This window comes from Scylla paramamosain, chromosome 4 (genome assembly GCF_035594125.1).
Source record: "Scylla paramamosain isolate STU-SP2022 chromosome 4, ASM3559412v1, whole genome shotgun sequence".
NCBI classification, from domain to species: domain Eukaryota; kingdom Metazoa; phylum Arthropoda; class Malacostraca; order Decapoda; family Portunidae; genus Scylla; species Scylla paramamosain.
This window is the reverse complement of record NC_087154.1, coordinates 22,344,527-22,371,872: the sequence shown is the minus strand read 5'-3', so window position 1 is coordinate 22,371,872 and position 27,346 is coordinate 22,344,527. Positions and strand designations below refer to the sequence as shown.

Here is a 27,346-nt window from a genome sequence, read left to right as displayed (position 1 = left end):
AAGGGATGATGAGGGTGGCCGGATGCGAGGGTACGGACGACCCCCTCGCTCTTCCTCCTTTTCTCCCTCGCTCACTCCTTCTCCCTTGCCTCCCTCTCTCCTTCATTCCCTTCCTCACTCCAGTCTGTCGGGTGTGAGGGACGTTCTGACGAGACGATGCCGCCACACACACACACACACACACACACACACACACACACACACACACACACACACGGCGCAAAGGGAACAGGAAGCAAGTGTCATATGCGAGAGTCGTAGTATTATCTCACAAATATCAGAGTTTTGCGTCTCGAAGTGTGGCTGTTAGGAGCCTTCAACAGATCCCCGCACACAGCCCCGGCCATAATGACACAGCTTGATTGAAACAGCTCAACTAAGGAGGCACCTGAGTAACGTGAACATAACAGGAAGGTACTAAATGAATCACAGGTAAAGGACCCGGACTGCTCGCACATACGCACGCATGTACTCATACACACACACACACACACACACACACACACACACACACACACACACACACACACACTTCTGTGACTATTACTACTCCTCCTCCTCCTCCTCCTCCTCCTCCTCCTCCTCCTCCTCCTCCTCCTCCTACTACTACTACTACTACTACTACTACTACTACTACTACTGTTGTTGCTGCTGCTACTGCTGTTGCTGCTGTTGGTTTTGTTGTTACTACTGCTGTTGCTGCTGTTGCTGTTACTTCTACTACTACTACTACTACTACTACTACTACTACTCTACCGTCCTCCTACTACTGGCGCTGTTCGTCGCCTGCGAGGTGTGAGCACAGCGAGGCGCCTTGAACCCTCACCAAATCACACCCAGAGGCAAGCGGGGCAGCAGGTCCGCGCCCCCAGCAGCGCGCTGCGTCAAGCTGCTTGAGGCGTGTTTGTGGGGTGTGAAGCAACAATTATTTCTTTAGTTACAGGCTACGAGAGGTTCATTAAGTTCCTTCACTCGGTACTCTGAGCGTTAAAGATCTCTCGCCTCGCCGACAACTATCGCAACATCTATGTAATCAGCCGCTTGTGATACAGCAATTATCTTTAGTGAATTATTAGTATTACCTGTTTTGTAAGTGAGAGGAAGTGGTCGCCGCTTGGAGGATAAATTGCAAGTGTCGTGATAATCCACATGAGGAAAACAGAGGGAAAGGAAAGGCATATATCGGAGCGTGAAACCAGTGCTTGGTTAGTGCAAGACAGTTGGCGCCTCTTATACCATGAATTATTAGAGCTATATTGAAAAGTAACCATTAGTCTTCTGTGATGAATACCACAGGAAGTAATAGAGTAAATCATCAGTATGAGGCCATTTATCTACTCTCCCTGATTGTTGGGTGGTGGTGATAGTGGTGGTGGTAGTGGTGGTGGTGGTGGTGGTAGTGGTGGTGGTGGTGGTGTCGGGGCCGCGTGTTGTTGTGATGAATGGTGCTGAGTGAGTGGCTGTAACAAATGATGATGGTTTTATGTAGTGGTGGCAGTATTGTGTGGGGAATGATTGTGTAGGTGAAGCAAAGTTATAGTGAAAGGGCGTGTGGGAAGTGTGGCAGGCGGCAGGCGTGTGGGTGATAAGGTGTGCATAGTGTTGGTGACACCGAGCTGAGGCAATCGCGTTCCGGTTGTTGCGCGAGTATTGCGAAGTTTTATTTGTTTCGTTCAGTGACCAAAATTCGAGCGCTGATTGACACGTACCTTGGAACTTTAAGAATGAAACATAAATTCCAAGGGACTCTTCTCTTCTCTCACGCTGCACCGCGAGCTGGAGGAAGACAGGCGCGTGAATACGACTTGTGACATTCCATGGACATTTCCTAGAGACGCCGCTCTTATAACCCGACTTTCAATATATATATATATATATATATATATATATATATATATATATATATATATATATATATATATATATATATATATATATATATATATATATATATATATATATATATATATATATATATATATATATATGAAGGTTTTGAGTGCAGTAATGAGCTGTCCTGCTGAGAGGGACAAGGAGACAGAAAGCGTAGCTTGTGGACCAGCTTAATCTACTGTAGTTATAATTCATATTACTGTGTAAGAGGTGCCAATTATTTTTACACCAATATGGTACCTATAATTCGTGTCCTTTTTGGTGTTTCAGTGCGCCTTTTCTTATAAGCTGACTCTTGTATTAGTTGCGCTGTAGGTATTCACTTTTGACCAGTCACCCACTACCACACATTGTTGTCCCGCCGCTGCCAGCAACAGCAGACGGCCGGGTGGTCTTTGTGGATCAGTGTTCTGTTCGCGGCTGAAAATTTACGAATTCACTGCCAACTCGCGGCAGTTTCTTGATGGGAGGCGGTGGCCTGCTGTACAATGATCAGTGCCCGGGCAAGTGACCTGGAGGACCTGAGCTCGAGACCTGGCGGAAGCTGGCCATATATCAAGCTGTAGCCGAGTGGCTGAAGAATACCCACATGCTTCCCGGCAAGCCCTGTCCTCCACGGTGACAGCACAAGGGAGCCCTGTGAGCGGCATTACCTCTGCAAAGGCATCCCTATAAAAATCTGCCTGCTTCACTAAGGGCGGGGACCGATCAACTAAATCCCAGTAAATAAAAAAGGCAGACCGACCTTGTAAGGCTCACAGAAGAGTTGAAGCAGAAATGCCTACCGGCGCTGTAAGATAAGAGTATCAAGTAAAGAAAAGACTTTCTTGTCATCGCAGTCGGTGCAACATAACTAATGTGTAGTATATTCTGCGCCAAGGCGGCTCAGCCCCTCGTGCATCTTTCCTTGTCTGGCAGTGCTGTACTTTGCATATGCTTGATGAAATAATCAGAGTGAAATTAAGTAATGTTGGCAATTTTTTATGAAACATTTGCATGCCGTACTGAGACGTTTCCCAAATGGACCGTACTTCCTGCCTCCCGTTAACTGCACACTTCCATCATTACATGGGCCATTATTTCCCCCACAAACTTCCAATAGTGTCTGCATCTCGCTGGTCCAGTAGCTGCCTGTGTGGGGATAACAGTGGAGGCAAACATTTTGTTACGTCCTACTCAGATGCTATTTCATATTTGTTTGTTTAAGTGAAGGAAAAAAAATAAAAATAAACTGGTAATTGACACTCTGAGTGTTTGTTTCCCTGCCTTGATGAGTATCATGTCGACAGCCTGCAGATAAAAATAATAATAATGACATTTGAAAATTATTCACTGCAATATCACGGTTTATCTATTAATCACATTTTTTTTTCTCAATTTCAGTTTCCACTATATAAATTTAAAATTGCCTTCACTTGCGAATATAACAAAGTAAGGTTTGTCTGTAATTTAAACAAGAAAAATTCACCATTATTACCATTAAATGCATCATTAGCGACACTCAAATTGGCTGGCATTGTTATGAAAACGAATGGAGCTGGTGGAAAATTATGTTTTATTTCACTGCTGCATTACTTTATTATCATTTTATCATACACTACTGCATAAATGTATTACCACATCACTACATTACAGGATTGCTACTGCACTACATAACTATCTTTCTGTATTACCATCTTATTGTATTACTTCATTTTCACATTTCTGCGTTACTGCATTGCCACACTCCTACACCACGACACTACATGTTCGTATAGACTTAACGCTCGGCCGTGAACTTCAAGGTGAGGCTGTCAGCTGGGACACGCAGGCTGACTCCAAGCCCTCCCCTTTATCGCTGAAGAGGGCGAGGAGTTCACCATGGCAAGTATTGTGAATCGTTACACTGTTATGCCTTATCATGCTACTATTCTCTTATCTACTCTGCTCTTCTCTTCTCTGTCCTTATGTTCTGATGTGCTGAGTTCTCTTCTTTTCTCTTCTCTTCTCCTTTGCTGTTATGTTCGGTTCTCTGATTTTCGTTATTCTGTCATGTTTTCTTATCTTCTCCTTTCTTCTGTTCTATTTTGTTCTATTCTGTTCTTTTATCTTTCTTATTTTTGTCATCTCTTCTTTTCTCTTCCCTTTTTTTTTTTCTCTTTCTGCTCTTATCTTCTTTTTTTTCTTTCTCTCTGTTTTATCATGTTCTTTTCCCGTGTCATTCTCTCCGCCTCTCCTCTCTATCATAACATAAATGACGCCCCCCCCCTCTCACACACCATCACAGCCCCGCCATTTTGCTTGTGTCACCCACCCACCCCAGACACACACAAGGACGGCTCCATGGCATCGTTATAAAGGATGATAAATTCCTTGCAAGAATATATGTACACCAATGAAATATTTAATTGAAGTCTCTGTTTATTCTTCTCTCGGTGCATTTAAATGTTGTTATTATTATTATGTACGGCACAATGCAACTTCCTCAATTTGTCTTGGTGCTTGTGACGCCTTCGCTGCTTGAGAGCCGGCCATTAGCGGTAATTGTTCTTGTTATTATGGTTGTTAGTGTTGTTATCATTATCATCATCATCATTACCATTGTTATTATTATCTTTTTTTTTTACTTTTTTTACTTTTACTACTGGTGGTGGTAGTGGTGATTGTGTTGTTGCTCATACTACTACTACTACTACTGCTGCTACTACTATTACTACTACTACTACTACTATTACTACTACTACTACTACTACTACTACTACTACTATAACAACAACAACAACAACAACAACAACAACAACAACAACAACAACAACAACACACACACACACACACACACACACACACACACACACACACACTCACATAATTTAATGAATAATTAAGATGTATCATGTATGTTAGTATATAACAATATGTAACAAGTGTATTTTCAGTTGTAAGGCTGCAAGATCAATAGACCAAATATCATTATTATTACACACTTACAGAAGACATAATGTGTTAGCTGCTGAAAGAAGATGGAGGCAGGAAGAAGGAGGAGGAAGAGGAGGAGGAGGAGGAGGAGGAGGAGGAGGAGGAGGAGGAGGAGGAGGAGGAGAAGGAGAAGGAGGAGGAGGAAGAAATAAAATGTAACAGTAGAACCATATTTTCCCCTCCTCCTTACTCAAAGACATCCTGCTTCTGAAGAGGAGGAGGAAGAGGAGGAGGAGAGAGAGAGAGAAAGTAAGGAAGAGGAAGAAAAAAGAAGGGAGGGTCTTGGTGTTTGTTTTCCCCTTCACCTCCTCTATCGTGTGGCGTGCTGCAATATGATCCGCGGGAGGGAAGGGACAGGGAATGGTTCTCTTCCCTCCTCCTCTCCTTCAGTTTGCCTAAGGTGGTGGTAGGCCTTTCCTCCTCCTCCTCCTCCTCCTCCTCCTCCTCCTCGTCTTCCTCCTCTTCTTTTTCTTTTCTTTTTTTTTTTTGGTTGTTGTTGTTGTTGTAGTTGTTATCATTGTTGTTGTTCAGTACATCATCATCATTGTCATCATCATTATCATCATCTTGTTCTTGTTCTTGTTCTTGTTCTTGTTCTTGTTGTTGTTCCTCCTCCTCCTCCTCCTCCTCCTCCATTTCCTGAAATTTTCCTTTTTTCATTTTAATCCTCCTTCTCCTACTTAAATTCTCTTGGTATGTTTCTTCTTTGCTTCTTCGCTTTCCTTGTTTTCATTTGCTTCCTCTTTTTATTTCTCCGTTTTTAGATTTGTGGATCAGCAGAGATTTCCCCCTATCCTCTCTCTCTCTCTCTCTCTCTCTCTCTCTCTCTCTCTCTCTCTCTCTCTCTCTCTCTCTCTCTCTCTCTCTCTCTCTCCCCCTCTCTCTCTCTCTCTCTCCCTGCCATTAAATTCAATAGTCCTTATCTCTCATTTCTCGTCCTCGTCATCGTTCTTCCCGTCGTTTTCTTCCTCTTCCTCGTCCTCTGCCACGTCCCTCTTCTCCTCCTCCTCCTCCTCTTCCTCACCTGTCATTTCCGGAGGGTGGGTTATAAAAATATACACTTTGCATTTTCTACATATTATTACCTGTTTTGGATTCCTTGCTCACGAAAGTCTTTATATATGACTAAGTTTCTCAGACCAAAACTCTCTCTCTCTCTCTCTCTCTCTCTCTCTCTCTCTCTTAATTTTCTCCTCCGAAGCCTCGGCGCAGCGGCTCGAAGCGGGGAGTCACGAACCAATCAAAGCTTCGTTCACCTCTGTAGGAGTTACGTTTTTAGTATTAGTGGTTATTGTTTTGTTATTTTTGTTGTTGTTGTTGTTGTTGTTGTTGTTGTTGTTACTATTATTGTTATTCGTGTTGTTATTGTTGTTGTTGTTGTTGTTGTTGTTGTTGTTGTTGTCGTCATTATCCCCATTATCATTTTCTGCTCTCCTAATTCTGGTCAGCAGTGAATACAAGACACAAAGGAAAGTCAAGAAATTCCGATGTGGAGAATTTGTGATTATTTATTCATTTATTTGTCTATTCATCTACTTGTTGACTCGTTCATTCATTTGTTCATTCATTCATGTATTAATCTTACTCTCCAGAAGTAAGGGAAAAAAAGGAAAATGGGTGGTTTTTACATTTTGATTATTCACTCTCCCTATTATTATTATTATTATTATTATTATTATTATTATTATTATCATTATTATTATTGTTATTATCATTATTAGTATTAGTCATAGTAGTAACAACAATATTATCATTATTATTAGTAGCAGTAGTACTAGTAGTAGTAGTAGTAGTAATAGTAGTAGCAGTAGCATCAGTTGTGGCAGCAGTATCAGTAGAGGCAGCTGTCGTAGCAGCAGTAACAACTCCGTTAATGCATCACAGGTCCAGTCCTCCTCGCTGTACCCTCACCAGCTCGTCTGTCTGTCCCGCCCCGAGTACTCCATCACCCCGGGCCGCCTCTCGTCACCCGCGTCTCTGTATCAGCCGCTTCTTGCTTCTTTTCCTTCTTCTCACTGGATTTTTTGTGGTACCGTGCGGCTGAAAGAGAGAGAATAATTTGCTGTTACTATACTACATCATTACTTAAGTTACAATCATGTTATGGTATGTGGCGGAGGATTCTTTTTTTTTTTTCTTTTTTTTCTTACTGGCCATTCTGTGGTACAGTGCGGCTGAAAGAGTTATTGTACTGTTACTCTACCACATAATCACTTCAGTTTCTCAAACAATCATGTTATCGTATATGCTGTGGGAGATTTGCAAGTAAAACAGGAATAAAAAAAAAATAAATAATAAGAAATACTCTGGAGCCTGTTACACCACGTCATCAGTTCAGCTTTTTCTACAATCATGTTATCGTATGTTGTGCGAGATTAGTAAAATAAATGAAAAAAGAAAAAGAAAAAAAAAAACTCGAGCCCTCACAGGGTTTTACATTTTGTGGTGAGATGTCGATCAAAGTACAATAAGTAGATGCGAGATTGGAAACGTGCATCACTTATCTTCATGGAAAGGGAGCCAAGCCTGACTAATCCGCGGCAGCCTTCGTGTTTTCTGAGTACTGCGCGAGGAGGTAATGCACAGTAATAGCCTTCCTTGAGCAGCGGGAACGTCATTATATATTATTTTGGTTTTCCTACGAAGATAGTGGATCCCGGAACTAAGGTTAGGCACTTGTGACGCTGGCGAGAGGCAAGAATCGTGGCATAATCAAACGAATTAACTTCCGCCAATTTGAGCTTTTGATGGTGTGTGTGTGTGTGTGTGTGTGTGTGTGTGTGTACTGAGTGATCCAATGACTCTAACTCATCATCATCATCATTATCATCATCATCATCATCATCATCATCATCATCATCATCATCATCGCCATCATCATCATCATTCATATAATAAAGCATTCCTTATCAGATGTTTCGCTCGTGATGGAACGAAAGAAAGAAAGGGTAAAAAAAAAAAAGCTAAATACACCCTCCAGGCAGGTGGGTGAGAAGATTAAAAAAAAAAAGGAAGCGGAAGTAATATCATTGAGGAGAAAAACAAAAAAAAGAGGAAGCTAGCAGTAGAAAAAGAACAATAAACGTTTAATTCAGAAATAATGGAGAGATAAAGTTGATTGTTTTTACCACCACTACCATTACCACCCACACCACCACCACCACCACTTCTACTTTTATAGTTCTACTACTACTACTACTACTACTACTACTACTACTACTACTACTACTACTACTACTACTACTGCTACTACCACCACCACCACCACCACTACTACCATTGCAATAACTTCTACCAAAAGGGTCGAGGTGGCGTAACACTAGATTGAAGGGAGGTGGGTGGATGGAGGGGGTGGAGGCAGAGAGAGGGAATGGGAGGGAGGGAGGAAGGACGGGCGGCCTTGCGTGCTGGAGGAGAGGCGGGTGGTGTCGCGGGCGTCAGTCACTCAGCCAGCGGAGGAAATCATTGGTGGACAAGCCCACGCCCGCAGGTACAACATAAACAGACACACACTCAGATATGTAGAAACACTGACACACGGAGAGACGCAATGAACTGAACCATAACCGTGGACTCAAGAACACACACACACACACACACACACACACAGTCTCATTTTCCACCGGTTGGGGAAAGAAGGCGTTGACAACCTAAGAGTACAAGCCCAGGGTGTGTTGGCTGCTTTGCCAGGATTACCTTCATGACGTAAGGTCTGCCTCGTGCCTCCAACTGTGCAGCCACCAACCACACCAGTTTATAGTGTTCGTTTTGATTAATTTAATGGCGCTGCATCTTGATTCTTTATGTATTCTTTTCTTCTTTTATGCCTGGCTCTATGCTCTGTGTAGGACTCTTGTGTCAGTGGTGACTGGTGCAGCTATGTGAGCGCAGGCACCTGTGTTTGTATTGGTAACCTTTGAAAGCTAGTACCAAGTTTAGCTGTGGTTCACTTAACAGCAGCCACATTGTTTTCCTGTACGACTTGTGATAGATACAAATAGCCAGGGTCACCATTAGGATTTTATTCAGATCTCAAGTTTAGTCATTTAGTAAAATGATCACTCCACCACTGCTGAGATGACGCGGACGACATGAACGTGACAGAAAAGGCAGCTGCTAAGTGAAGGATAATGCTAGCAATGATTCAAGTTTCAAGTATTCCAGTATGAACTTGGGAAAAATGGGGCTGTGTGTACTGTATACATCTATAAGAGTACAGAAAACAGGCGACAGCGGAGGGACAAACGAATGACATTGGTGAAAAGCGTCAAAATGCAGCACCAAGAAGAAAGTTGTTTGATGTGGAGAAAGAATGGGAGAGGTAAGAGCCGGGAGTGAGTGAGTGCCGGGCGTGAGGATGACTGATGGTGGCGCAGTGATGGATGAACGACTGGAGTGAGAGTGGTTTGTAAAGTTTGATAAATAATCCACAACTGCACACCTCTTGACTTGACAGGTGTTGGAATGACCTCAGGAATTGACACATCATGAAGCGAGGCAGTGTGAACCGTGTCATTGCCTCTTAACCACTGCCAAGGTCCTACACGCGTCCCTGGTGCTTCAGTAACGTTTGAATCACTGTTTGACTCCGAACACTTCACTCCTTCATCAGTGGCTCATCTTTTACGTGTATTGTAATGCTACTGGGAAGAGAACTGGTGTTGTTTCAGCTCAGTCTATATTTGACATAGTTTTTCTCGGAATATTGTCAAGGTTTATCATATGCATTCCTACTCGTCTCTAAATTGTACCTCCATTGGTACAAACACGTTCATGACGTCCTTCTGAGACGGTTGTGGTTTGTTTATGGGAGTGACAAGCAACAGTTGATTTGTCTGGAAGTCCTCGTGTGGTGTCAGGGTTACGAGGAAAAACATTGTGGAGTGCTGGAATGCTGTGTATTTTCATATATCACCCGACTGACGCCACGAGCACCTCACAGCGCCTCTTTGAACTGACAGACTACAGCGTTGAGATCAATAATTTTTACCTTATTCGTGATGGTGATGAATGGAGGTGTCACTGGCTCACCCCTCCAGCACTCGCAAGGTGAGTACAGGTGAGGGTAAATTATGAGGACTGGGACAGACAGAAGCTACGTATTTATGGTGAATGGGACTCAGAGCTGTTCTGCATACGGGGGACGCCACTAACCATGCAGAACAAGGAAACAGTTTTTTTTTTGTCCTTTTTTTCAAATGTTCCAGTTTTCACTAGTGTATTGGGAACGTTTGATTTATTGGAATACTATATGGGGGTCGTAACCCTTTTTGTGAGCTCCTGTGTTATGCTGTACGTCAAATATGTGATTATGAGCGTCTGCAATCTGTATGCACTTATCATAGTTCAGATGCAGTGGTGTATGGTGGTGTATGGCGCATGGTGTGTGGTGGTGTATGGTGCATGGTGTGTGGTGGTGTATGGTGCATGGATAAGCTGTGATAAGGATGAGAGTGAAAATGAGAAGGTAGAGAAAAACTAGAAGAAGAAGAAGAAGAAGAAAAAGGAGAAGAAGAAGAAGAAAAAGAAGAAGAGGAAGAAGAAAAAGAAGAAGAAAAAGGAAAAGAAGAAAAAGAGGAAGAAAAGAAGAAGGAGAAGAAGAAGAAGAAGAAGAAGAAGAAGGAGAAGAAGAAGGAAAAGGAAAAGAAGAAGAGGAAGAAGAGGAAGAAAAAAAGAAGAAGAAAAAGAAAAAGAAGAGGAGGAAGAAGAAAACATATTAATACTGATGATAATAGCAGTAGTAATAATAATGATGATGATGATGATAATAATAATAATAATAATAACAATAATAATAATAATAATCAATAATAAAATAATAAAAATGAATAGGAAAAATTTATGTAACAAAGTGTCACCATATATCACCACTATCAAAAAACAACGAAATAACCACTACCACCACCACCACCACCACCACCACCACCACCACCACCGAGAACCATCCCTCCCATGTCTCCCGCGCACCAAGCAGGCAAGCAGCTGGCCTTAGTATTTTTGCCCTGAAACTCACTCAAGCCTCCGCAGCGTCCTTGGCGAGGCTGTGTTGGAGAGATTGCATTGAAAGTGGGGATTCAAACGAGTTAACTTTTTTCTTTTTTTTTTTTTCTTTTTCTTTTAGGAGAGAGCTGCTCTTTTTTTCTTTTTATTTTTTATGCATATTTACTTATTCGTCTTCTTGAGGATATTTTCGTTCTCGTCTAGCTTGAGTCGAGAAGAAAATTGAGGTGGTGAATTTATACTAGAGGAATGCTTTAGGAAGGAACGAAGGAAGGAAGGTCGCTGTCAGGAGGAGGAGGAGGAGGAGGAGGAGGAGGAAAGAGAGCAGGAACTGTGTGTGTGTGTGTGTGTGTGTGTGTGTGTGTGTGTGTGTTTGTCTGTTGATTGCATTCAGTGCGTTGTTGAAAATATGAGAGTCTGTTGGAATTTGACAGCGACTGAAGAGGAGAAAGGAAAGATTGTGATGTTAAGGAATAGGAGGCGGAGGAGGAGGAGGGAGAAATTGAGAGAAAGAAGGATAACAAAAAATGGTAGAAAACGAAAACAAAATAAGGTGGAATTAGAGAACGGAAAAAGCGGTTAGGATAAAAAAAGAAGAGATGTAGGAAGAGGTGAAGGAGGAGAAGGAATATATTAAATAGAAAATGAAAGGTAGAAAATGGCAAGAAAATTCACTGAAGTGGAAATAGATAAATGGAGGGGAAACCACGAGGAAATGTCAGGTGACAGTGACACAAGTGTGAATGAGTGCGTCACAACGCGTCAGACTTGCGTCGTAACGCGTCATTTTGTTTCCAGAAAACAATTTGTTTCCTTTGTGGGAGGCGAGCACACCACCTTGCTATTACCACCGCTAATGCTGATAAGGCAGTGCATGCAATTCGTCGTTATGGATATGATGAGTTGAAGAGAATCTTGTCACCCGAGGCCTGCGAAAACAAACAGAACAGAAGCCACGTGCGTCCAACGAGGACTTTACGTGCCTTCTGAAAGCAGAACTTGTACTTGCTATTTTTTTAACCTCTTTGGATGGTCCACGAAAGCCGTGGCTGCAGTACACAGCAGCAACATAGACGGTTGTGTAGGTAGCAGTGAATGACTCTGTAATATTCGAAATGGATGATCATTTTTAGCTGGAAATGTTTATGAACAGCTTTGAAAAGTGGCGCGAATCGGTAAAAACTGGCCAGGAGACTGTGTGCGTGTGTGTAGAGTGGCTCTGCTTTACTGCGAAATTACTTGTAAATTACTCTTATACATATGTGCATACAGCTTACGGATAAATAACTGTTGGGTGTACTGAACACCAGATAGATTATAAGGGACTAAATAACTGTTTATCCTAATTTTGCAAGGAAACATATTTTGAAGTGTTGGGGTGCATGTGCATCGAGTACTGAGCTGTCTGGTGTCATGTATGTTCAGCGAAGGCAAGCGAGGAAGCGCTCTTTTCAGAAAGCGTCCGTGTGCAGTGACGGGACGGGGGGCGAGCTGGTCTGACGGTGGTCCCAGCCTGTCATGTACCCCTTCCCGACCTGCGCCGCCTCCACGACTTTATGACAGGACATCTCAAGCCAGAGGAAGGGCGGAAGTGAATAGTTTTGATATTGTAGGATTTCTACCCCCAGACAGACTCACGCTGGATTGTGGAGATGATGTCTTCGTTTCCTTGCCCATTATAATTCTCAAGAGAAGGTTGTTGTTTGCGTAATTACATGAGTTATGAAGTACATTAATGTGTAGATAATGCTATTCGATTTTCGTCAAGCTACTCGCATCTTTAAGCTACCCATAGAGTCGGTGCTTTCCAGTATATAACATTAATATGGTGGAGAGAAACAGTATAACACACACACACACACACACACACACACACACACACACACACACACACACACACACACACACACATACACACACACACACACTTGATGGCCGAGGCAAGCTCGAGGCCGTGTGTAATTACGCCCAATTTAGCCATTATCGCAATTTCCTTTCTTTTTTTCCCCGCCTCGCACACGCCGCTGTAATGTCTCCTGAAATATGCAAGTTTTCCCTTTTTCCTTGACGGGCTGTTGACGCCTCAGTGTGTGTGTCTGTCTGTGTATGTGTGTGTGTGTGTGTGTGTGTGTGTGTGAGAGAGAGAGAGAGAGAGAGAGAGAGAGAGAGAGAGAGAGAGAGAGAGAGAGAGAGAGAGAGAGAGAGAGAGAGAGAGAGAGAGAGAGAAAATGAACTCTTGCATTATGCTTTTCAATATGGTTTCAAAAAACATTTACAACTAATCACTGGTTACTGCTGCCGTTGCTTCCCGTCTCTCTCCTCTTCCTCTTCTTTCACTCTCTTACTTTCCCATTCTTCTTCCTCGTGTTCCTTATTTACTTTCAACTTTACATTTTTCTTCCCTTTTTGTCATTTATCATCACCATCACCATTATCATCATCATCAACATCATCACCACCACCATCGTCAACAGTAACAGTAGCAACATAACGCTGTTCCCGCTGTGTTGCTGATATCTTCATTAAAGGAGAAAAATGATGCAAGAGTATATTAGATGTAATGAACGCGGCGCCTCACTCGCCACGTGGACGTGTGTGGTGTCGTAATCTTCCCTCAGAGCTGCTTCGGTGAATTACTGTAAATTGGACAAGCATCAAGTACGTATTCAAATTCACTTTTACGTCTCCTTTAGACAGCGTGAAATCAAAAGCATGATGATTCTTTTTGACTTCTGGTTGGGGACTGGCTCTCTAGTGTGCCTTTTTTCGATCTTTTTGCTGCCTCTGGCCAGTGTCCCTCTTACATGATATATTAGATATAACCTCAATCTCCCATATGGACAATACATGCAGCGGTTTGGAAGTGACGGGAAAGACTTGTCTTTTTATTTTTTTCGCCGAGTTACGTGTTTCTCGGTACTGTGGTGTATTCCTCACCTGCAGTTCCTAGCAGCAAGAAAGCCGCAATTATGTTTTGACACGTGTAGAATTAGAGCGTTTTATTCATCGACTAGCACAGGATGGCGGCAAGGATGGACTTCCTCTCTGCAGTCGTAAGAAAAATCTATTTATGAAAGATATGACATGGAGTGTGATTAACAGTGTTACGGAAAAATATATTTTTACGGAATATCACTGTGGTATCATAATGATCTTTGAACTACATTGATTTATCACAGCAAATGTTATAATTGTATTCCTTCCTATTTCGTGGCGGTGAGGCTGGTGTGGCGAAGACTTACAGCGCCGCGCCATCGGAGTGGAAGGTTGACAGAATAGGAAAGTGAGGGTGGATGAGAAATACGGGAAATAAAATGTTATATTGACTCGTGTGCGCTCTTCCTGCTTTCCTTAGTAACAACTGTTGCTCTCACCAACACCAACACCACCACCACCACCGTAACAACAACAACAACAACAACAACAACAACAACAATCACAACCATTACTACTACTACTACTACTACTACTACTACTACTACCACTACTTTACACCTTGTTCTGTAAAATATGGTAGATTCTAAAGGCTCGCTGGCAACGCGGCGAGTTCATTAAAAAAATATCCGTAAAGGAAATAATGCGGTGAAGAAGAAAGAAAAGGAGTGATAAAAATAATAAAAGTAATAATAATGATAATAATAATAACAATAATAATAATAATAATAATAATAATAATAATAATAATAATAATAATTGTAATAATAATAATAATAATAATAATAATAATAATAATAGTAGTAGTAGTAGTAGTAGTAGTAGTAGTACCTGGTGGTTGGTTCTCTTCTCACAGCTGCCTTCTGTTCAGGATCTGAGATACGTACATACAAGTCTCGTGCTCGCTGCCATTCCTCCCTACCACATATTTAAAAGAAAATCAAACGAATAGATAAATTGCATTCACTACTTTTTGCATTTATTCACTACATGTTTTTGATATTCATAAATCAGCATTCTAATATTATAAACCTAATTTTAGTTTTCCCTCATTACCTTCATATTAATTCTAGATATAATTTCTGCCTCATTATCCACACATCTCGAAAAATGTTATATGCCCAGAATATCCACTGTTCAATCACGTAATTCTCACCCTGCCAGCCTCCAGCCAGTATCGGTTATCAGTCACAGTTTGTCTTGGATTTATTTTCTTCCTCAGTGGGACAATTAACACTAACATTTCACAGTCATTAAATAGAACTGGCATAACAGCTGCAAACATTCTCTATTGCAGCTTCCCAGACGTAGGTAGCTCTTACTCTTGGTTATCGGTCATAGTTTCCCAGGCGTTTACTTTCTTTCTCAGTTTGACACTCAGAGCCAACACTGACAACCATTTTATTGGCATAGCAGTTCTAAACATTCTCTGTATCAGCTTCCCATTCGCATACATAGCGTTTACTCTCCTTTCAGTAAGTCTCTCCAAACTCTTACTCCTTTGTCTATCCAATTGCTCACCGTGTGTCCAAGAAAGCTAGAGAGAGTGACCCCTAAGCTTCCTTGGTTGTCTCTGCTCTGTGAACTGCGCTGCTTCAGTATTCACCTGGGTTTTCATTCCCAGATAGCGAAACTTTACTTCTTGTGTCAGTGTTTTGTCTCGGTGTTTTTATCTCGGCGTCTCGTCTCGTACACCTCCCATCCCTGATAAGCAGCAACACTGCACTGTCTCGTTTTCTTTGGCCTTCCCTCTTTCACGTCGACATCTACAGAACTATTCCGTGACTCAAGTTTTGCACAGCTGGTCTCTGTGTAGTGAGGTTTCGAACAGCGACCGTCTTAAGCTTCATTTTCCTCAGTGTGGTCGTGCAAACTTGTCTCTTTCGTGTAGTAGTAGTAGTAGTAGTAGTAGTGGTGGTGGTGGTGGTGGTAGTGGTGTTAGTACTACTACTACTACTACTACTACTACTACTACTACTACTAGTAGTAGTAGTAGTAGTAGTAGTGGTGGTGGTGGTGGTGGTGTTAGTACTATTACAACAACTACTACTACTACTACTACTACTACTACTATTATTACTACTACTAGTAGTAGTAGTAGTAGTAGTATCTCCCATACACCAGCCGGTATTATTGAAACAACCAGTACCACAACCACTAGTACCACCATCACCACCACGACCATCACCCCCTTAACCAACATCACATCATCCACCACCATCACCTTTACCGCCACCACCACCACCACCACCACCACCCAATGACAGTATAGCCTCGTCGTCCCTCCGTCAGGAACTCGTAGGGACAATTAATGTTGATATTTTTCCCCCCAGGCCGGGCCACTGAGGACTTGGAGGCAAGTTGTTGTGAATTCAATATGCAAATGAATTCCAAAGTTTCGCTGGAGTGAAAAGTGGCGGGAGGGAATGGCGGGCACGAGACGGGAATGGTAATGCAATCAACTGGCCATTATCTTCCTTAGCTCGCCTCCACGATTCCCGCCTCTCCTCCTCCTCCTCCTCCTCTTTTTTTTTTCCTCTCTCTCTCTCTCTCTCTCTCTCTCTCTCTCTCTCTCTCTCTCTCTCTCTCTCTCTCTCTCTCTCTCTCTCTCTCTCTCTCTCTCTCTCTCTCTTCCATTTCCTACTCATTTGCTTTCTGTTTTCTGTTCTTTTTTTTTTTTTTTTGTCATTACGGTACAATCCTATTTTCCGTGCATTTGCTTTTCTAATATCTCTTTATCGGTCTTAATTTATCTTTTGTTAGCATAATTTTTCTCTTCCTCTTCTTCACTGTTTCCTCATTATATTCCTCCTCCTCCTCCTCCTCCTCCGCCGCCTCCAGCTACTGTTCCTCCCCATTTCTCCTCGTTCTCCTCTTCTGCCCCCGCGATGCTACGGTATGCAAATTCTCCTTTTCCTGGATGGTATGCGTGTTTAGCCTAATTTAGATTACTTCACTCGCTTAAAGAAGACCTCGGAGTAAGTACAGACAAAAACCAAGGGAAGATTCATTTAGCAGCGATCAGTATCCGGTGGTGAGTGGTGAGTTAACCTTATGAATGTGGTGGTCGTCTCAAGGATTTCAAGACACTTACCCTCTAATTCTGGATGATCTTTTTGACCTTTCTTTTGGGACTGGTACTATAGTGGGCCTCTCTCTCTCTCTCTCTCTCTCTCTCTCTCTCTCTCTCTCTCTCTCTCTCTCTCTCTCTCTCTCTCTCTCTCTCTCTTTGTTGGCTTTTTTCCATTGCTCCTTATACATAAAAAAAAAACACACCTCCTCCTGTTTAGACAGAGATTATATGTGTGATTGTACCGGTGCTTTCTTAAAACCAATGTGCTGTGTGTGTTGTGTCTTGTAAAATTCTCGGTTTAAAAGTGTCTAGCTTCATACGATTTCGGGTTAAATGTTTGGACGATTTTAACACGATCAAACAACCCTCCCGGATTTTAAGGGTTAGCGTAATGTTGGGCTTCACAATACGAGGTTTAGACAACAAACCACCAGTTACAATAAAAACACTGCTTTTTGACTTATGAATTCCTGTTTTGTGTCCGTGGTATAAAGTTTTGTGGTCTCTGTACTTTGATAATCTAAATCCTTGTTGGATAGAATGCCAGAACGAGACAGTAATTTAAATTGAGCAGCAGACGTCATGATCCTTACGAAGAAGCGCTATGATGAACTAAACCATCTGATTTAAAGTAAGACGTTGGACAGCAGGAGTGAAGACAGTGAGAGAGGAAGAGGATTGGGCGGAGGAGGTGGCGGCGGTGGAGGAGGAGGAGGAGGAGGAGGAGGAGGAGGAAACATCAGGCAGTACAACGGAAAAAAAAAATGACGTTAAGAGATGAGAAACGAACAAATTACATGGAGGAAGAAGAGAAGACATCAAGGAAAAATGATGAAAAATAATGTTAACAGACGAAAAGCGAAGAAGAAATAACAAAAGAAAAAGCTTGAGAAGAACAGGACGAGAGACTTACCGTGCGAGGAGAGATTACTGTGGTTAGATAATGACACGTTCTCTCGTTGCAATTAGAGAACGTATGATGTATTATTGTAGGTTTGGAATTAAGGCACATACTAAAAATTCACTTCCAAGAATCTAATGATATACACCTGTGATAAGCCACGTGTTAATTACGACAGACTTCCGGGCTTGGAATTCATACAGTGTGGACTTAATACCAGTTATTCCTCGTAAACACTTTCCTTTCGGAATATTGAAGTGTTGCATGGCTGGAACAGACTTGACGCATCAGTAAAGGGTTGACTTGTTAGACCAGGGTATGTTTTCTTTTCAAGTCACGGGTAGACAAATGCTTTAAAAGAATGTAATTTGATTAGTTATGTTTTTCTTTTGTTTCTGGGCCAGGGAGAGCGTTATTCTCTCTCTCTCTCTCTCTCTCTCTCTCTCTCTCTCTCTCTCTCTCTCTCTCTCTCTCTCTCTCTCTCTCTCTCAAAGAAAAGGGAAATGGCTAGTAATTCTTCCTCTGATTGAATGGTTAATATGAATTTTCTATGTTCCTGTTCTCAAGCAATAAGTTGACAGCTTTTTCCACTCTGATCTTCTTTTAGTGAGGCATTATGTAAACACCTCCACGTGCCTTGTCGTGTAAAAGAGGCGCAATGCCAGAAGCACCTCTTCTTCCTCTTCCTCATCTCTTGATATACATTGGTGACATTGAAACATGGCTTAGGGTTTACTAAGGACACAAAGGTAGGCGGGGGAAAACTCTTCCAAAAGGGACTGTCATGCCGTCTAAAATTATAAAGGAATCTGGCAACCGTCAAGTGTTCTCAGCGCAGCCAAGTATGGAGTTCTGCATGTTAATGACACACATATTACGATTTCCAGGGCAAGCATGAGTCGCTGATCTTATGTTCCAGTTTGAACAAGGCCTGGAAGCTGCCTCCTGACGAGACTTTCTGAAGAGAAGAAGGAAAGACGAATCGCAATGATAATAATAATAATAATAATAATAAAATAATAATAATAATAATAATGATAATAATAATAATAATAATAACAACAGAAGGAAGAAAACCTATTAGCGTTTGTATACAAACTCATTTATATTCAGGCAGCTAACATCAACAAACATTAAGGCTCAGGCTTTTGCAAAAAAAGTGAGTATAAGATATTCGAATGTTTTGTCTTCATACACGTATATCATTACTGGCTGATAAGACACCGCGCGGTGAGATTACGAGGCGCGGCGCACACGGCAGCCATCTATCACAGCAGGTCACAGAGCAACGCGCCGCTTAGTGTTCCTCATTGCTGACCACTAAACCTGATGAGGGATGGCCCACACTTCCTACTCGTTACTCTCTTCGTATTCTTTTATAGGAAAGAGAAGATTTCATGGAGATTTGATGCATATTCTTAAAATTGGCAATAAATCCCACAGAATGAGGGATTCGAAATTCATATGAGTTCCACATCACCTGTCAGTTCAAGCAGAGCAACGAAACCTTCTCTGTTTTATCACGCTGTTATGCACTGGGAAAACTGATTGCCCGGGAAGCCTCCTGTGCTGCCGGTCCTTCATCCCGTGGCGAGGCAGGCTGTGTGAATTGTGAACTGCTGTCTTTCCACTTTTATCATTGTAACTGCTTGCAAACTGCGTGCACATCATCGTATTGTTCTTTTGAATTGGTTTGCGTACCGTCAAAAAGCAAGCTACTTATAAGGGATGCCAACAAGGCAAAAAAAAAGGAAGATAAAAGAAAAAAAAAGAAAACATCGCAATTCATGAGTAGCAAATCAGACAGTCCGCCTTCTTTTATTCTCTCACTTCATTTTATCATCTCTGCCGTTTTTATTTCCTTAATTTGTTTACACTTTTCCCAATCAAAGGAGGACAAGAAGGGAGAGAGAGAGAGAGAGAGAGAGAGAGAGAGAGAGAGAGAGAGAGACGGGGGCTTTAGAGGGTGAGTGCCAGGCAGAGGTGAGGCTCCGCGCGGAAAATTTTGTCACCGTTTAATTCGTCTTTTGTTTAAGTATCAGTATTACTGTTATTATTATTATTATTATTATTATTATTATTATTGTTATTATTATTATCACCGTTATTATTATTATATTCATCAAACACCCCGTTAGTCCTACATTCCCTCTTTCTCACCTTTCTCCTCTCTCCTCTTCTTTCTTCCATATTCCCATTTCCTATTTTTTCAACTTGCCTTCCCTTCTCTTCTCCTTCCCGTCCTCTCCTTTCCCTGAACCCTTACCCTCTCCCTCTTCTGAGCCCTTCTCTCCCTCTCTGTTCTCCCTTCTCTCCCTTATAGTACAGCGGTTCATTAATTTACCTGTGTGTGTGTGTGTGTGTGTGTGTGTTCTCGTCCTCCACTCAACCGGTATCCTGATTCTCTCTCTCTCTCTCTCTCTCTCTCTCTCTCTCTCTCTCTCTCTCTCTCTCTCTCTCTCTCTCTCTCTGTTATCTTCCATTTTTAAGGGGGACAGACAGGAAAGTGCAGAAATTAAGAAAAGAAGGAGATAAAGAACTGAGAAAATTAAATGTGTGAGGAAAAGAAAGGTTGGCGGCCTGCTTTGCTGTTCATTCATTGCTTCATGTGCGCGGCTCGCCTGAAAGGAAAGTATGATAAATAGTTGCAGGAAATCAGGGAATGACGAATGAAAGGACAAATGTGCGTAGATCATTTGTATGAGACTGAATAACACTGTCCTGCCATCATGCAATATACAAACTGTCACGCTAGCTTAAGTCTTGCTGCCTTGCACTCCCAGTGGAAGTGATGCTGCCAGAGAGAGAGAGAGAGAGAGAGAGAGAGAGAGATGTGGAGCTGTAGGTGAGAGGTGAGGAAGGCCTTTCTGTGATGGTTCAATCTTTGGCATTGGTCAGGTACAGAGCAGCTTCGAAATAATAAGTGAAGCGGAGCGGTTCACTCCCGCCAGTGTCGTCGGGTCTATTCTGTGGTGCACCCGTGCTTGGGGTTCTGTGCCTTCTTGAAAGATTGTGGACAAGGTGAAGCAGAAATGCTTAAGCCCTACCAATATCGTGTTCCCAGCAGTCTAGCGGGTATGTTAAGTATGTTATAAGATTAAATGAACAGTTTTCTTTGTGTATAGTGAAAGATATGGTTAGTGTCGTAGGCTAGCCTGGTGATGCCGCTTAACCGGGTGAACCAGAGTTGCTAAACCGTCACACGCATCATCATTGTTTTGTATCATTTTACATTCCCTAGTACTGTATAGTTATTGATCCTCTTCAGACTTATTATTTTAAGTGAATGACCTTCAATATAGGAAGTGTTATGGTCTCGGGATACGAAAGTATGTAGTGGTGGTGGTGCTGGCAGTGGTGGACGGTGTGGCTGGCTGACATTCTGCCCACCCCTGGCACTACAGCCTGCGCCAAAACCTGCTGCACCTTCTAACACAACGAGTGGGAGCAAAAGTAATTCAGTCCTACAAATAAACAGATCCAGTGTTAAATCATTAGTACTAGTTTAAAAACTTTCCTTTAAGTTTTAGGCAGTGTTTAAGCTGCTTTCAGACTTGTGTTTGACGCAAAGTTGTTAATTTTTCGAATTAAAATTAGATGATAGGGACGAGATAAATACAGGTGTTCTCGTATACTGCTACGATAATTGTGCAGTACAACCTTACTGCCATGCCTCAGCCTGGTTCATTATCACAGGCTGTGTACTGAGTTTGTCAGTGCAGAGTAATATCGTACATCAGATAACACGGTGCACTGAGTTGTCAACGCTGCCACCGCAGGCGTCGACATCGCAGCAAACTTTGTCAGACGTCACAGCATAAGATGAAAACAAGTGGTAGCGAGTCGTATGGATTAAGCAATTTTGTGTGAAGAGAAAAAGAGGTGGAAACGTGTACTGTTGCAGCGGCATTGGTCCACTCGATCCGCACTACGCCAGGCAGCGGGAAAATTCTCTGAGTGTTGTGGTGCGGGGCGCTTTGGGATAAGAAATTAAAACCTAACTAGAAACATCTACCAAGAGCTCTTGTTTGAAGACCTGCCTGAGTGTTTTGACGCCTGCCAGAATGACATTATTATGCAGGGTGGTGCACGTTGTCATACAGACCGGGGGTGTGACGCAAGGCCTACGAGGTGAGCAGGTGGTGTACTGTCAGACGAAATGAGAGCTGAAGACGAGAGAGAGAGAGAGAGAGAGAGAGAGAGAGAGAGAGAGAGAGAGAGAGAGAGAGAGAGAGAGAGAGAGAGAGAGAGAGAGTTACAACGGGGAAAAAAAGTGAATATAACATAAGCTAATATAAAGAGAAAATCGAAAGAGAGATTAGTCTAGTGTCTGGAGGAAGGTCTGCCCAATACTTCTGGTCCACCCCGAGTAGAAGGACACGTGAGACATCGCTGTAATTTAGTCTTAAATCACTTATATTTTATTTAGATACTGTATATACTAATCTTCTGCATTTATGCCTAGTGATTACGAAACCGTCTCGCCAGCACACAACAAACTGAGCAGCTCAATGTTGTAAATCGCACGTCACGGGAACCACTGTCACAGAAAACGAAAAGAGATAAGGGTAAAGGGTTCGCTTCTCTTCACCCTCGCACAGTTTTACCTCCGTGTGGACAAGCGTCGTGATAGAGTGACGATATAATGGGTGATGGGTGTGCGGAGTCCTCGCTGAAGCCAGGCCAGTATTGATCACGGAAGGGGCGACGAACCGATGTATAATCAAACGTATAGGTACGTCACTCAAACCCAAGAAAGTAGCCTATTTCAACACAGACTTACGTTTGAGTGAGTGGACGAGAAATTGAAAGAGGAAAGAAGGTACGTAGGTGTATTATTGGGCACAGTAGAAAGTGAGGAATGTCAAGGAGAAGGGAGGGATGGATGTAAGTAAGGGTGTGAGGGTGTGGCGTGTGATGAGGTAATGAAGGTGTGGCTGGCAGTGTGAAGGTGGCAGTTACGGTATTTGCTAATGGAAGACAGATGGTGATGGGGAGTGAATGTGAGAAAGGAATGGATGGCGTGAATCCCTCATGATGAGTGTTCATGGAGGTTATCTGGCCAGACATAACACAGGACGCTTGTAACCAGGCGCAGAGGTGTGAAGATGAACTGGGTGCGAAGAGAAATGAAGAAAAAAAAATAGATAAGGAGGTTGGGGAATAGAAAAAAAGGGGAAGGATAAGAATAGGAGGAGGAGGAAGTAGTAGGTAAAGAGAAAGAGAGGAGAAGGAAGAGGGAACTGAGGAAAGTACAAGAAGAGGAGGAACAAGAGGAAAATAAGAAGAATAGAAGGAGGAGGAAGAAGAGGAAAAGAAGAGAAGGGAGAAGAGAAAAAGGAGAGTAGCAGGAGAGGAGGAAGAGGAAAAGGAGGGTAGAAGGAAAGGAGGAAGAAGAGGAAAAAGAGAGTAGGAGAGGAGGAGTAAGAGGAAAAGGAGGGTAGAAGGAAAGGAGGAAGAAGAGGAAAAGAATGAGAGGAGGAGGAAGAAGGGGAAAAGAAGGAGAGTAGGAGGAGAAAAGGAAGAAGAGGAGAGAAGGAGAGTAGGAGGAGAGGAGGAAAAGAGGAAAGAAGGAGAGTAGGAGGAGAGAAGAAAGAAAAGGAAAAAGAGAATTGGAGGAAAGGAAGAAGAGGAAAAGGAAAGTAGGAATAGAGAAGGAAGAAGAGGAAGAGGAGAATAGGAGGAAAGGAGGAAAAGAAGGAGAGTAGTAGGAAGAAGAGGAAAAGAAGGAGAGTAGGAGGAAAGGGAGAAGAGGAAAAGAAGGAGGGTAGGAGGAAAGGAGGAAGAAGAAAAGAAGGAGAGTAAGAAGAAGAGGAGGAAGAGAAGGAAAGTAGGAGCAAAGGAGGAAGAAGAGGAAACGAAGGAGAGGAGGAAGAAGAGGAGGAGGAGAAAGGTAAGGAGGAGGAGGAGGAGGAGGAGGAGGAGAAGGAGGAGGAGGAGGAGCAAGAGATGTGATGGTGGCTTGGCTGCTGCCTATCTACACTTTTTTATTTTTTTTTTTACTTTTTTTTTTTTTTTTTATCAAGAATTGTCTCGAAGTGCAGCGGTAACGGAGCATTGTGGTGAGGAAGCGAGGCAGATTGGGGCGGTGAGTTAGTGCGGAAGCAATAAACGATCTGGTTGGTGGATAGAAATTGCAACTATGGATGACGTTAACATTGCAATCATAGTCACAAAAACAAAAAAAAACAAAAAAAAGAAAGAAGAATCATTGGAAGCAAACCATAAAGAAAAAACAAAGACAAGATATGAAGAAATGACTGACTGATTCGGTGAGACGAGAGGAAGAGGACCAACACCCTTTATTGCCTAGGAAACAAGCAACAAGATAATCATCATCTGGAGGTATTGATTGTGGGTGGCAGTGAAGCATTGGCCGGACACACGACACACCGCCGTGATCCGCGTTAGGCCGCCCGGGAGGAGGCAGGGAGGGAGGCGAGGAGGGAGACGAGCATTATATCATTATAGTTGTGTTGTGATCCTTGTGGAGGAGCTGGTGAGAGGATGTGCTTGTGAAGAGTGAGTGATGTGTATTATGTGTGTTTATCTGTGTTTATCAGGTTATTTTTCTATTTGTCTGTCTGTTTGTATATCTATCTATTTGTGTAGCTATGTATGTGTATTATTTCAAAATGTGACGCGCGTTGTCGCTATCAGTCTGTTTATTTATTTATCTCTCTATCTGTCCATCGATCGATCTATCTATCCGTGTTCCTCTCGTTTTATTGTTTTGCATTATAAAGTTTGCGTATTTTTGTCATATTTGATTCTTCTTTTCTAGATTTTTTTTTTGCCTATCTATACCGTACTTTATGATTAACTTCGTCTTGGTAACGTTACACACACACACACACACACACACACACACACACACACACACACACTTCCTCGCAGTCAGCATGGAAGGCAAAGAACCAACACACACATGGCTGATCAAAAACATTCCTCTCAAATTATTCTGTTTTACGTTCCACCTCCCAGCACGCGCCGCGGACACGCCGCCGCCACTATCAACACGATAAGCGAAATTACATCTGCTGTTTGCGCACAACGAAGGAATGAAGGCAGGTGTCCGTTTTAAATGCCGTGCTCCTGTAAGAAAACACACACACACACACACACCACACACACACACACACACACACACACACACACACACACATACACACACACACATACACACACACACACACACACACACACACACGCGTGCGTGCCTCGCCCTCACAAGCATCTTGAGCGGCGCTGGATAACGTGTTGTCATTGATTGCGGGTCATTTCTCTATTGAAGTTACGGCGTAATAAGAATGGAATAAACGTTGAAGTTACGACTGTGTTTACCGATTAAGGCTTCTCGCCCCTGACGCTAAGCACCGACCCCTGCTGGAGTGACGGTCCTGGGGGAGCTGCACCGGGGAGGCAGGGAAGGAAGGGAAGGTGGCTGAGTGGAGGAAGGCGAGGTGGCGCTGTGTTACCTGTGCCGGGCTGATCAATATGCCCAATGTTCATAAGCCTATAAATAATGAGGCTGTTCGATGTGTCTTATTTTGCTGGTGTGTGGGAGTGGCGGCTGCTCAGTGAAGTGACTCAGACATTTCATGCGACTTTGTATAATACTTTTTTTTTCTATTAGTGTCCACATGTATTCGCTTCTTTTCTTAGGAGTGACTTTATTTATGTGTTCGTGTAGACTTTTTTTTTTTCTTGAGGGACCCATTAACACTTCATCACTTTTAATTTTCTAAGTCAGTCTCAGTTGTATGATCATTGTGCAAATTTCATAGATACGACCCTCTTCTCATAGGCACCATGAACCCTTAGTAATGAACAGGGAAGCGCATTGATTTCTCTGTCACAACACAATTTATTTCCGTCCGTTAGGCGTTTTCTCTGCATCCATGAAACATTCTTGATCAGCCCTCACTCCCTCAGTAGCCGCCACACCTCCCCGCCACCCTCCCTCGGTGAAGGGAAGGCCATGTGGGGTGCAGCAGGTCGGCCACGTACTGTTACCCGTTGGTGCTGCGTGCTGGGTCGTGTGCACGTATAGGTGGGAGGCAACAGTCCAGCAGTAGTACTCTGCGCCACACACTGACGAGTTACACCAGAAAAGGAAATGCAGTGGTGACAGATGTGTTGCTTGGGTGTGATGCGTGACAGGTGAGAAGGAAATAACTATCGTCTGGAAGTGGCGTGTGGGGGGCGAGGAGGCTGATAGTGATGGGTGGCGGCGAGCTGGGTGGTCTGGGTGAGCAGGCGGCGGAACCTCCACGCCCTTGGCACCGCCTCGCTGTGTGGCAGTGACTAATGACTCCGCTCATCCACGCTCGGTGAAGATTTTTTCCCCTTCAGGTCTCGTATTCATCTGGCTTCTCTTTTGAAGTATTTCCCTGTATTTCTTGCGTCTTTATCTTGGACTGCTGCACCGATCTCTTCTTTTTTTTTCTTATTATTTTAACTGATCATTGAAAGTGCGAAAAGAAGTTAAAGGAAACCTCATTTCTTCTCACTCCTTTGGTTACCTCATATACGAATACTTTTGGAGAGGATGAACGTTTCAGTCCTTCTTTATTTTTCACCTTAAAAAAAAAAAAAAAAGAAACACTACTGATAAATTTTCAACACATGTCAACTTTTCGTGGTATTTGCTATTAAAGAATATTTGTTGCCACGTCTTGGTTACCTTCGCGCCTCCCTCCCAGCAACAGTCCGGAAGAGAGACCAACCACATTCACTCCTAGAACGCCCCCATCCTTCCCTGATGAAAACTCAAATCCCATAAAGAAACATGTGTAAATATTTTATCCGCACTCAAACTACTGTGCATTCACCTCACCACCACCTCAGCTCACCTCACCCCTGCACTCATCCGGTCACTCACGCACCTGCTTGAATTTTTGAAAGAGAAAAAAGGAGAAAATGATGTGGGTAAATTTGCTTATAATGATGAACGTAGTGTATTATAAAATTATTTCTCTGATATTAGTATTTTCCCCTCTTCCCATGGACGTGATTACAGCGCCGGGTGATGAAAGAGTAGCGAGGCGCTCTTCCTTTCCGGGAGAAGGACGGCAGGTGAGGAAAATTGTGTTGTGCGTACGAGTATACACCGCCACACTAGACCTGCAGCTTTATGGCGACAAACTGAGGCCGCTGAGCCTTTTAGCAAACTACATTGGCGGGGGGTTTGTTCTCTAGTTTGTATCTCTTTCTTTGCTTTGCTTCCATCAAGATATATGAGTGGAGGGGAAAGAAAGGGAAAATGAGGACAAGAACGTAAGGAGGAGGTAGGAATCATGAAGGAGGAGAGTAAAGGGTAGAGAATGTGTTGTCTGTCTGTCATTTTGATTTTCGACATTTCGATACGAAGAGAGAAAGGAGACGGGAAAGGAAGGATGGGATGGAGGAAGGCAACGGTAATCGGTGAAAAATAAAGAGGAAAATAGATAACAAAAACAGGAAATAAAGAAGGCAGGAATCAGTGTGCTTAAAAAGTGAAGTGAGGCAATGAGAGAAGGTAAAGGTGAGGGAAAATGAGAAAAGTAGGTACGAGCATAAGGGAGTGATGGAGAGGATTGAAGTGTGGT

The 27,346-nt window shown here is 42.8% G+C and overlaps 1 protein-coding gene and 1 long non-coding RNA gene across 2 annotated transcripts in view; one reads left to right on the top strand and one right to left on the bottom strand.

Moving 5' to 3' along the window:
- Positions 1 to 6,340: 6,340 nt before the first annotated feature.
- LOC135099863 (transcription factor Sp9-like) overlaps positions 6,341 to 27,346 on the bottom strand; it is a 136,803-nt gene continuing 115,797 nt past the window's right edge. Inside the window, exon 4 of the mRNA XM_064002479.1 lies at positions 6,341 to 6,888. Coding sequence (XP_063858549.1) covers positions 6,794 to 6,888 — 95 coding nt within the window. The 3' untranslated portion in view covers positions 6,341 to 6,793. The remainder of the gene's footprint in view (positions 6,889 to 27,346) is intronic.
- Positions 20,667 to 27,346, top strand: part of LOC135099864 (uncharacterized) — a 17,111-nt gene continuing 10,431 nt past the window's right edge. The window contains exon 1 of the long non-coding RNA XR_010268406.1: positions 20,667 to 20,831. This is a non-coding gene — a long non-coding RNA (uncharacterized LOC135099864). The remainder of the gene's footprint in view (positions 20,832 to 27,346) is intronic.